The sequence below is a fragment of the Juglans microcarpa x Juglans regia genome, chromosome 4D (assembly GCF_004785595.1).
Source record: "Juglans microcarpa x Juglans regia isolate MS1-56 chromosome 4D, Jm3101_v1.0, whole genome shotgun sequence".
Lineage (NCBI taxonomy): Eukaryota > Viridiplantae > Streptophyta > Magnoliopsida > Fagales > Juglandaceae > Juglans > Juglans microcarpa x Juglans regia.
In genome coordinates, this window is record NC_054600.1 from 34,588,059 (window position 1) to 34,601,192 (window position 13,134).

At 32.0% G+C, this 13,134-nt stretch overlaps 2 protein-coding genes across 2 annotated transcripts in view; both read right to left on the reverse strand.

The window, feature by feature from the left end:
• LOC121260320 (calcium uptake protein, mitochondrial) overlaps positions 1 to 236 on the reverse strand; it is a 34,716-nt gene extending 34,480 nt beyond the window's left edge. The window contains 1 exon segment of the mRNA XM_041162144.1: positions 195 to 236. The gene's annotated coding sequence lies outside the window, so the exon portion shown is untranslated.
• Positions 237 to 11,866: 11,630 nt separating this feature from the next.
• Positions 11,867 to 13,134, reverse strand: part of LOC121260321 (putative UPF0481 protein At3g02645) — a 1,617-nt gene continuing 349 nt past the window's right edge. The window contains exon 1 of the mRNA XM_041162145.1: positions 11,867 to 13,134. This exon is cut by the window's right edge and continues 349 nt beyond it. Within this exon, the coding sequence (XP_041018079.1) occupies positions 11,867 to 13,134 (1,268 nt within the window).

The following is a 13,134-nucleotide window of genomic DNA, read 5'->3' on the forward strand; positions in this document are numbered from 1 at the left end:
GGTTTTGGGCACGTTGAAGATGGCAAGTGGAACGGCCTCATCGTTGTCTTCGGGGCCTTCTTCCAGGGCTCGGCTTATCTGGATGACCCATTCTTGGTCCCGGGTAAGTTTTGTTGGTTCCATGGCTTTTGGTTCAGAGGACATGACCTGTCTAGGTTTGTAGAGGAGTGGGTGAAAGAGTACTTGTTTGCTTAGGAGAGAGAGAGAGAGAGAGAGAGAGAGCGAGAGAATGTGGGTGACAGGTGTGTGCTTTTCCGTTCTTTTCTCTTGATGAGGAATACTCGAAACAATGTAAAGTGTTACTGTATGTCTAATGACTGCCTACCTGAACCCCTTTTTATAAGTTGGCTGTACTGAGAAGCATTGGCGGAAGCTGCATCAATTTCTTTTGCGGGGACCTTTCTACACACATTTATGTAAAATAAAAATAGATTAGAAAATCATAAAACTATTATTATATATAAAATTAGATCTCAATAATTTTTTATATAAATGTAAAAATAAGATTCTAAAAATACAAATTAATATAGAATTTAAATTTCTGACTATAATATTTTATAGAATAATATTCATCTATTATTATTTGTATAATGAAATATTTAAAATTTAATTTCTTCATCATAACTATTAAGTGATCTTTTACAAGGTTATTTTTTATTCTAATGTGTAAGTTAATTTATTAAGTTTTATGTAAAATGTCGATATATATTTTCGTGTCACATTAAATATATAATGTTATAATTAAGACCTTAAATAAATTTTTTCTTGCTTAATAAAGTTTAGATGATAAAATCTCTTAACTATTTTTCATATAGATTATCAAACTTAAATGATTATTCTTATTTTAATTTCAATTTAGACTCCATATATTTAAGAAACCAATATATCATTGTATAACAACAGATTTTGGGATCCATGTTAATAAATTTATTGTTTCTCTTAAACTTACTTTTAATTTAATTTGATGAGGTCACATTCCTGAAAATATATAATATATGAAAAGTATATAAACTTTTAAGACTATAAAAAAATTGAAAGAAAGATATTTTTAGGTATATTAAAATTGTAGAAAACTCATATAGAGATTGTGAATTTTTTAGATGGACCGTGGAGATTGCGGGGACCTTTTACCAAACGTGGGTCGGCTACTGCTGAGAAGTACAGATTAGCCGAGTTGGCCAAAATACTTCTAGTCAACCCTCTTTTATGAGCTTTGCTAACAATACACTGCACATTATAATTTTTTTTAATTTTTAATTTTTAAAATTTGTTTAAAATTTGTTTTTGTTTTTGTTTTCTCCTTCTTTAAATTATTCTACTTGTAATCTATATACTACATATTTAATAAAAAACTTAAAAAAATTAATATAAAAGATAGTGAGTGTGTGATGTGTGAAATTTATAAATATAATTTTTTCTCTTTTATAGAAGAATATCTTGTACATTTCTATAGTCAACTTGATGGTGTCGTTTGGATTCAAAAATGAGTTGTGAATAGTAGTGAGATGGGTTGTGAATAGTAATAAGATTTGTAAATTAAAATTGATGAATAATAATAAATAGTAGTGAGATGAGTTACGAATACAAACTAACGTCCGATAGAAAATTCCGATCCAACTATTTAGTGAAAGCTGCACACTCCACACGGAAGCAAAATTTGGTATCTTCACCCAAGGCTTATTTAGGGCTGGTTTTGTTATCAAGATGAGAATACCTCATTTTATCTCATATAATTATTATAATTTTTTTGAATTTTTATATAAAATATAATAAACAGTTTAACTTTTTTAAATTTTAAAATAAAAATTATATTTTAATAATTTTTAGTTTAATTTTTAACTTTTACTTTATCTCATATACGTAACCAAACAAGACCTTAATTACACAAAGCAATGAGATGAGTTGAAAAATCTGTGAATAATAATGAAATAATTTGTAAATAATAATGAAATAATTTGAGTTAAAATATTTTATGAACTTTTGAAAAATTAGAAAGAAAAGATTGAATAAAAATATTAGAAAGTTCAAATATTGTTATAATATTATTAAGATTATTTTTGTTTTAAATTTAAAAATGTTAAATTATTTTTTGTGTTTTTATTTGGAAGCAGGGTTGGCTAATGGTAAGGTCATTTAGGCTATTGCGGAAGGCCACCAAAAATAAAAGTGAGGTATTTTTAAAAAAACAATAAAAATAAAAATATTTCATTAAATAAAATTTTAAATAACTTTTATATTTCTCGATGTATGCAAGCCCATAATACTAAATTTAATATTTAATATAATAAATCACTTATATTTTGAAATAGTTTTTTTAAGATCTTGTTAAATCGAGATACAAAATTTACATTGAGACCTCATTTTAAGTTGTTGTATTAAATAAAAATTCAAAAACAATTATTTAAATATTTTAAATAAAATCACATTTTATTGAAAATCTTAAAAATATTTCATGTAATAATTTATATTTTAGTTAGTTTACATACAGTCTTCAAATGGAGACTGTTCATGCGAGCTCATACTGTTATGTTTTAAAAAAAAATTAAAATTATAATAATATCATTTTTAAATTTATGTTTTTTCCTTTTTACCTTCATTCATCAATGGAATTACACATGCAACCCCCTATTTATGACTGCAAATAGAATTTCTCTTTATATTTTATTGTATTATAAGTACGAGTAACTCACTTAAATTTTGCCTTAAATCTCAATTTGTATTGAGCTGCTTTTGTTTAAAAGTTTGAAAAAATTGTAATTATTAGATAATAATTAAATAAAAAATGTTAAAAATTAAAAATTAAAAAAATATTTGTATTTAAATAGTGTTTGAATATTGAGACGAAATAAAATATATTGAGTTTATATATGAAATCAAACCCAAACCGTGCCTAATCTGGAAAGCTCTGCCTTGAAACTTGGGCTTTACGGATGATATGATGCCGAGAAGGACATTAGGGATTGGATATCTGAATATATTTTTGGTATATAGTCTTCTCCAAAAATGAACAATTGGTAATTATTTTGGACGGTGGAGGAATTTTCGGAGCTAGGGGCCTGGAAGTCAAAAGGAATTTAATTAACACGGTTCAACAAACGTTTTTATTGCGTCCCGTCTCCCCACGGCCGCCACGCTTTCGAACCCCTAGAGTCCTACTTTCTCTTCTCTTTGACCTATAGTCAAATGTATAAAACAAAACTCCATCAATTGCCATGAAATATGAATGAATGATCACAGGTATGTATATTAGTCATGCACATGCATGATGATCTGTCTGTCTATATATGTTATTTTATCGTTACTAAATCTTATTATGCATTTGGGTGCATGAAAACGTGGATGAAAAATATGATTATTTTTTTAATACTGCTACAACTATAAATAAATTATATAAAAGTAATTTTATAAACTGTCGTATCTTCATGTAAGCCGTTAGTATGATTACTTTTGAATAATTCATTTGTAATGCAAGAGGATTTGTGTCAAATGATATTGGGCTGTCCGATGATACTTGCATGGGCAGTCCCCGCTGTGGTCACTAAGCTGTGCTAGGTGTGCATCATTTTCGAGGCCAAAATCAAATGTCTTCCCCTTTAAATCTCCATTTTTAAATATTTGTTACAATTTATGGTAATATTCAATTTCTCGTTTAAGAAGTGATTTTAAATCCGGTTTTGGCCAGATCTTTGGCAGATTACTTTTTTATTTAAGTATTTATTTTTTATGTGTTTATTAGGACTTTTCTATTTTGGTAAGAATTTGATATTTTTCGATTACAGCTATTACAATCCGGCTTGTGGGTTGATTTCGACATTCTTGAATTTTGATAATTTTCAATTGAACATTAGAGTCATTTTCTCTATATTTTTTTGGACGAATCTCTTTATCTTCTCTGTGTTGATCATCTATTGGAACTAGACGTCATAATTAATCTAAATTCTATTTGGAGTTACTTTGTAACTAGAGTATTATCCTTATTTTTTATGATTAACTTTTTTAGTTCATATAGAAAACATGAATTTATGGCATTAATCGAATCTATTTACTGTATTATTCGTATAAAAAAACTATAATATAATTTAACTAATTGTAATCTGTATACAGTATTATTCGTATCATAAATATTTTCAATCTTTAAATTTTAATTTACAGAAAAAAATGAAATGATGACAGTTGATCAGATGCAATACTTCTGATTGTATTTATTATTATTATTTATTTAGAAGAAGGGAGTTTCCAACTCCAGACTTCCACTTTAGAGACTGAGAGTTATGTCAACTAAATCACATACTTTTGGCATACTTCTGATTGTAAATTGAAAGCATAGTAGCAAGTAAACATACACGAGAGGCTACACTCGCGGATAATGTTTTCCGACATTTCGTTGACTTTGTTTGAAGGAATACGATATAATTAAGAAAAATTATATGGATTAACTACTATTATGATGACAACTGATAGTTTGTAGTTCTGATTGTAAATTAAAAACATAGTATCAAGTAAACTTACACGAGAGGCTACACTCGTGGATAATGCTTTCCGACATTTCATTGGCTTTAATTGTTCGAAGGAATATGATATAATTAAGAAAAATTATATGCATCAACTACTATTTACTATTTCACATTGTGTATTCTATAAAAAATACCCCTACATTTTATAAAAAAGAATTTTGTTAGGTATAAGCGGTTTGGTGCATACCAACATTGACATGATTTTTTTTTATTGAAAAAAAATGAAAGAATAAAAATTTTAAGAGAAGAAGAAGATCCTCTATATCATGAAAATAATTTTCGTCTTCAATTCACACCATTTCATTAAATGGATGTCTTACATGTCAGCATCGGTGCGCAGTTTGGTGCGTGAACCTGCTTGTAAGAAGACTTTTCCTATAATAAAAAAACCCACATATCTTATTAAAAAAAATTATAGGTACTATGTGGTGTGAAAATGAATAGTGACTGATGTATAGAATTTCTCTATAATTAATATAGGCCTAAGGTCTAGGTTTCGTTTTACATCCAAGCTTATTATTATTTTTTTATTATTTATTCACTATTATTATTCATAAAATATTTGAGATCATCTTACTATCCAAACATTAAGGTTGTGCAGATGACTCAAAAACCCATTAGACCCGTTCAAAATGACCGACCTTACTCGACATTTATTGGTTCATTATCTAATCGATTTCCAACCCGACTAGTTATGGGTTGGTGTCAAACCGTCCAACTATAAATAAGAAACTTATCAAACCCTTGCCACCTAAGTCCCAAGTCCCATAAGCTTTTCAAATCTTTCTCATCAAGTTCTGGCACAACCACATCCAACTCATCTGAGTCTCCCTCAATACCCAAATCCAAATATTCAACAATTTTGCACATACAACAACAACCACGAACACCCATAAATGCTAAATCATAATCTCAAAAGCTGAGCCTTCTATTTCTTCTATGAGATACAATGGATGAGATACAAACCGAGCATTCTATTTCTTCTTCTTTGAGAGGTTACTTGGCATGGATTTCTCCAAGAATGCCGTAACTTGGGTCTCTAGACGGATCATATTCTGGGTCAGATCTTTCACTTTCATAGTAGACTTCCTTTTCTTAAGACTAGTAATCGTCGAACTGTTGAGCGAAAGTCATCGTTTGTTTCTCAGCTTATTAGAGAAATTTCTTTTTTTTTTCCCTCTTTTATTTGTCTCCTATCGGTAGTGTAAGAAGAGACGACTGAAATGCTGCTATCCGAGATTCCGAATGACTCACCACAACAAAGCCATCGACGATTCGATGACTGTCTCGAGTTTTTGCAGACGACTTCTGCAAACGAGTGCATCCGAATGACTCTTCGCAAAGTTTCGCTCTTTTCATCTTTTCATTTTTTGTTTTCTGGAATTGTTTCTTGAGATTGAGAAGAATCTGAGATATAAATTATATTGTCATTTGTTCTCGAATCTGAGATAAATCGATATACAGAAAGTAAGTTTTTTTTTTTTTTTTTTGTAAAGGTCGAGTCATATGGGTTCAATCTGAGCCTATTTCATTCGGGTCGAGTCTATTCAGTTTGGCACCAAAAAGAGTACACTCGGGTCGGGTACAAACTCGATTGTACCAGCTCAGGTTGCAGCCCTACCAAACGCAACCTAAACTTCATTATGCGAACAATCTTAATTAACCTTGGACTAACAGGTTCTTTTCCTTGCAAGCAAAATTAACTGCAAATTAAGAATGACCCTGCACCAATCACTCAAAGAGATCTTAAAAAGCTGGAGTACGTTGGGTATCATGGGATTCGATTTCCGAACATTCTTCATTCTCGATCATCATCTTCGCTAGGGTTTGTATTTTTTTTTTTTTTTTTTTTTTTTTGGTAATGCTCCTCGATCCTTTCCCTCTGGCCTCAATAATACTGTAACACCCTTTAATTAAATAAAGTTATAGTGGCCCCATTTGGAAAGAAAATCATCAAATAATTGAATCTCGAGGATCGAATTAACTACGAAGATTTTCACATTATAACAAAATCTCTATATAAAACAAGAAGAACAATATGATAAAAACCGGAGAGAGAGAGAGAGAGAACGAAAAAATTAGAGGGATCTAGTCTTCAAAAGTTACGTCAAAAGAAAAAATAAAAAAAGGACGAAAGAGGCTATACCAACATATATATAATATAACAAAGGCAGTCCACTCTTGTATATGATGCGCCCCCAGAAAAAAAGGTCTATAATTTGTTGTGTGTAAATTAACTGTAAGTACTAATGATAATAGTTTAAACATGATGCATTTCTATCTTTTTTTACCGATAATTTAAATAGAGTATTACCATAATTATTTAATTTTTATTAGTTCGAAAATATTTATTTATTTGTCCTTAAGTATCTCTAGGTTGCCTGGTGGATAGATATCAAAGTATGCAAACTCGTAGTTGAAAAGTCTAGTAATGAATTGAAAAGTAAAGAGTTGAAGCATTATACGTGTCTTCGTACCCTGTCGGAAAATAACTTAAACTACTGCTTTGTTTAATTGAGAGAAAAGATGAGATAAAAGTTAAAAATAAAATAAAATATTTTAATATTATTTTTATTTTAAAATTTAAAAAAGTTAAAATGTTTATTATATTTTGTCTAAGTGTTTAGAAAAGTTATAATGATTATATGAGATAAGATGGTTTGGTTGGCTTAAGGTCCGGTTTGAATACAAAAAGGCCTCCAACTTATTTCAACTCATATCATCTAATCATTTTAATTTTATCAAATTTTTATATAAAATATAATAAATAATTTAATTTTTTCAAATTTCAAAACAATAATAATATTAAAAAATAATATTCTAACAATATTTCGTTCAATTTTTAACTTTCATATCAACTCACTATCCAAATCTCATTTAAGAGCACTAGTAATGGTTTCATCAAAAGTCTAGCCAAATGTAAATTTTGCATATATATCGTTAAAAGCGTCTGTATTGGAGTGGCTATAACTCCACAATTTAATATTTGAGCTACAGTGAATCCAATTCATTTTTTAAATTTGAAGTGATATTGTTCATAGGCCAAAGGTATTTTTTTTATTCTAAAATGCGAAATAACAACTCCCGTGCTACAGACTTTTTTATCTGGTCATTGAAATCTTGATGCGTTGTTTTCAAGAAGAAGAAGCTGCAATTCGTAGCTTGCAAACATTGTTTGGCAGCAAAATTGTTGATTACATGATTGTGGTCTTCGCTGGGGATGAGTCGAAGATAATTAAAAGTTATTAACATATTATTAGTATAATTGTAAAATATGGTTAGTGTAATTACAAAATATAAAATTAAATTATTAATTAACATATGGTCAGTGTAATTGTAAAATATGAAAAAAATAAATTAAAAATATTATTATTTAAAAAATAATATTATATTATTATTTTGTTAAATCTAATGATTAATCTAATGTGGGTTTATGGTTCATGAGGTTTTGGACTTATAGAAAATATGTACTTTTTATCAAATTTTAGAGATGACTTTGATAAGCCAATGCTAATGCTTTAAGCACCAAGGAGCCAATCAATGAGAAGTGAAATCTACAACGGGCTCTTAGGGAAGGTTTGGATACGAAAATCATACAAATTTTTAAAAGGATATCAATTGCATTCACGGACCTACCATCCAAAGAGAAAAAACGGTGAAACCAAAAAAGGAAGAAAAAAAAAAAAAAAAAAGGAAAGAAATCACGTAACTGAATGCCAAGGAGTCATGGAAGGTGAAGTTCCATGCATGAGTCCTCATGATCTTGCTGGTCTCTATCACTCCGAATTGAACAAGCTAGTGGCCTGTACAGTCTGACAAGCCGAGCATATATGGAGGTCATTGGGTCCGGCCCAGAGCAGGAGTCCAAACAAATATTTTTGTGTTGTCCAATGTCTAGATAATACCTATATATTAAACGAAATATGTTCGGGAGCTCATTTACTTCATAATCAAATATCCAATAACCTTCTTTTGTTCATGACGTGGCAGCAGTGAGTTTACATTACCACAATCATTTAATAAAATTTAATTTTTAAATTGGAGGCTCTCAACTCCCAACACTACTCACACTACAAAAAAAATAAAATAATATAAAATAAAAATAAACTCAAAATGATATTCTGGCCCAAAAAATAGCTTGATTTTAAGGGATTCATATATTAAATAATAATGATCTAGCCCATGCCCAATAAAAAGGACCTATTAAGTGAATCCAAGACAAAATCCACAATCAACTGGAGAAGGCCTGAGCTTACCAAGTGCATTCCCAGTAAGATTGCAAAAGGATCACTTCTCGTTCTCCTGATCACAAGCCCCTGATTGCCCCGGGTCACACATTGCACAAATTGGAACTAGGCTTGCAACATGGCCCGCCCAAGCCCTTTTGTACCGACCCGACTCAACCGCAATCCATGACAAGCATAAATCGGATCGGGTCTTTTTGTTTGTTTGTAGTCTTCTAGACGAAGCCTTTTTTAGCATGGTTGTGGCTTTGAATCGCCATTTCCGGTAGATTTGTACTTGGATGAGAGGTGAAGTTGAATCAGTTTTGGATTCGGCAGAATGTGGGGGTGACGAACCAGCTGACGCAGAAGAAGGCTACAGTTCAGAATCTTGGCATGGATGATGGATTAGCCAGTGAAAACATGGTTTGAGGAGAAATCAAGGCAATGCCAGCTTTCTGTTGTTCCTCCAAGATCTTTTGCAAGTACCTTGCGTGTTCCTCCATGCGTAACTGAAGGTCCAGTTGGACCTGTGCGGGGATATGGAAACAGTCGGAAGAAATGAAGGAGAATAAATTACATTGCAGACCATAGAGCTAATGCACCATAGATGATGAAAGCTTCTGGCTACATTACACAACTGAAAAGAAACCAAGACATGCAATTAATTGGCTCATTTCCTCTATTTTTTTGGGCTCTGCTTCTTTTTCCTGGCAAAGTTTATTCCTTTCTCCATTTTTCATCACAGAATCCTTTCGATTCTGTCGCTAGGAATCTGCCGTACGACCAATCTTTCTCTCAGAAAAAGCCGGTTTTCGTCAACGGAAACTAGCTCTTCGTCTCCCCCAAACTTTTTTCTCAATTTCCAATGTTTCCTTTGGTTTTCGTCTGCTTCAAAAAATGTCAAAAATACAAGCTCATCTTTGGTTCTAGAATCGGGGCCTGTTTACGGCCTTTTATAGACCAGTATAATAACAACCTCTTCCATACATCAGATGACAGCTGTACAAAATATTCTAACAATCTGATTCTACTTTATTCTAGAGTATGCTGTTTACAGAAGGATGATTTGGTGCGGCTATGGCAGAGTGGTGTGGCAATGGCAGAGTCGTTGGCCTTGTCCTCTGCTGGTACAGCACTTGTATGCTCTTGAATCTTCTCCTTAACGTAGGAATCGTGCCGGAACAGAAGCTCGCCATGTGGCCGTAGACGACGAAGCCGTCGCAGGAGAAGAAAACGGAGATCTTGCGGGCAGCGAGATGGATCTCTTCAGGGTAGCAGTATTTCTCATCCACAATCACAAATTTGTCAATATTCGCCGTTGTCATCATCTCTTCATGGTCGTCGTCCTCATGTAAAGCTTCTATATTTATATTATATGAAGAAGAGCAAAGCAAACCACCATATGTGTGTGAGAGAGAGAGAGAGAGAGAGAGAGATAGACCATGCCGCCGTCTGTGTGAGAGAGGCTAGAGTTTTTTGAGTTGAACAATCGGGGATAAAATGCGGGTTACGGTTTCGCCCGCTAAACAGCCCATCCAACCCGCATCTAACTTTAACCCGATTTTATCGGGAGGTTGGATCAGGCATATCGGGCGGATCGGATTCTACAGTTTTCTGCACAGGCGTAATTGGAACCTTGATGATCTGCATGCCCAAAAGAGCGACCGAAAAAACATTAGTGTTAAACCAATAAAAAAAATAAAAAATTTATAAAAATAAATCTATAAATGGACATGATTTTATGAATTTTTTTTATAATATAAGTAATTTTACAATCTAATATATCACCTTAAATCACGTAAAGTTGTTAGTTTATTTTATAATATTTACCTGTAGTCAATACTCGTGCGTAATTCTCCATCCAGTGATCATTCATCATAAGACAGCGCAATAATATCCCTTGAAAGAATTTTACATAAAAATATTTCACTGTATATTTTTACCTAATCAATACCTAATTTACCTTTCTTTTCATATTTCTGAATGTTGAAATGTAATGTGTATATTTAAATAGGAACTATGTATTAATTAAATAAAAGTACTTTTTGGTAGAAGATTTTCTCCTCTACCCTTAAATAGTCTCCTCGCATTAAAAAAAAAGAAAAAAAAGTCTACTTTACCTCTCTAACTTGACACCTTCATTTGACCGCTGATCAAAATTCTTTTTTTTTTTTACTTAATGATTAAGGAAGTGATTTTAAATGTATTAGTATATTTTTTTTTTAATTTTTTACATGTATTTAAATATGTTAAAAAATATAAAAAAAAAAAGAAAAAAAATTTTACGCTGGACGGTATGCCCAGCGGTCAAAATGGGGTGACATAGTAATCGCACAAAAAAAAAATAATAATAGGATTACTATCTATTTACTATCTATTTATTACTTGTAGTGTATTTTTTTTTTATCATTTTTTAAGTATTTTTTTAGCATCTTTAATCATTAAGAAAAAATTAAAAATATATATAATTTTATTAATAGTTATTTTTTTAATCATTAAAGAAAATAAAAAATTAAAAAAATTAAATATAAAAAGAATAATAAATGAATAGAGAGAATAGCAACCTATCATTTTCTTAAAAAAAAATGCACTCATTGCATGGAGTGATGCAAGGGACCCACGTACTCATAATCGCATGCTCTCGTACTGTTTTGAACTTTTTCTTACGGTCGCCTTGAGTTCAGGAGAATCAATATCATTCTCCCAATCTAGTTCGGATTCTTAAGGTGATCTTGTTTTGTTTTGTTTTTTTTTTTTTTTTTTTTTAAACACCATCTTGTTTGTTATATAAAGAAATTCCTAATTTCCTCGTGCTTATGGAGTGCTCGAGGGAAGGAATTTCCTCCAAAATTTTATATGCCCAAGTTGGCCCCATATTCTATTTTATGGGAAATTTCACGTACGCCAATGCTTTCAGGGGTTGAATATTATATTTGATAAATTGAATTTTCAAAATGAAATATGACATGAAATTGTCTATTAAAGAATGCGTTAACATTGATTACATTAAAGAATTATGAATCAAAGAATATATTTACAATCGATTAATGTACAGTGTCGTCGATCGACATATCGATCGGTCAATCAATTATAAAATTGTTTGACAAGAAAAAGTACTGCAAATGTTCACAGGGCTTGCATCCATTTGGAGCAAGTGTACATAGAACAGGCTGTTTGCACCACGGATAGCAATATTAGAATATTCGCTGCCAAAAAGGTAAGACATGGCCACCAAGAAAAGATATAATTCTTCATGTTCATGTTCATCCTCACTTTCCAACTCTTCGAATAATAAGTATTCGCGCCTTCAATGGCCTTGTCAAGACCCGGAACTTTCGTTACTCTCACAGACTTCGTCATCAAATTCCAAAGTATTGCCACTTCTACATCACTTTTGAGGTGGTTCAAGATGATCCCTGCGTTACGAAGAATCCTCACATCCTCCTCTGTATCAATTATCCCATTCATCAACTCTGTATAACGTGTAAAAACCATCACCTCAGGGGCAATACTTGCCTCGTAGGCCACGAGGTTCCTTAGCACCACCTCGGAGTTATCATCTAAGTGAATAACTGGAAGGTAAAATGAGCCAGAAGACTCGTCAAATTTTATGCTTCTCAATCCACCCTTTGCTGGACGAAATTTGACACCAATTTTATGAAGCTCAGTCACGCTTGGGATTGCAATCTCTTCGACCAAAGGACTTTCGTCTTTCATGTCATGACTAGATGGGCTTTCCAAATTCTCAGCCACGTCCTCTGCGGATGATATTAGATCGGTTATAGCAGCAGCACTCTTGCTTCCTCGATTCGAAAAAGTCGAGATTATTGTGAATGGTATTTTGAGTATGAGTGTGACTACTTTCGACTTGAAAATTTTGCTAATAAGGAGGAGCGGCGTAAAATGAATATACCATAGCGATTTCAAGATTAGTTTCCAGGCTTTTCTAAACCAACCAATCTCTTTATCCTCTTCTGGCTTTTCCTGCTCACAATCACTGGAAAGTTGCATGTTTGGCACAACCATGTAGTATAGAAGATCTAGCAAATGGGCTCTCGCGAAACATTCTTCCCTGAAATTTTGTTGATCATTAAAGTACTTGATGGGCGATAGATCTTTGCAAAAACCCAACAGCATGTCGGCTAATACGTCGTCACGATCTTCGTAATAATAAAATGCGTGGTGGACTTCTTTAAGCAAAAAGAGAGGGATCTGATTTTCCAGCATGATGATATCCCTGAGTATTGCATGGTCGTGTGTGGTTTTCTTTCTAGCGTAGTCGATCAAACGGGCCATTTTAGAAGATATTCGCGATCGGTTTGTTATGGAAGAGTAGGTTTGGAGGCACTCCAATATGAAGGCAGCATCAATGGCAAATATCCATGCGAGTGTTT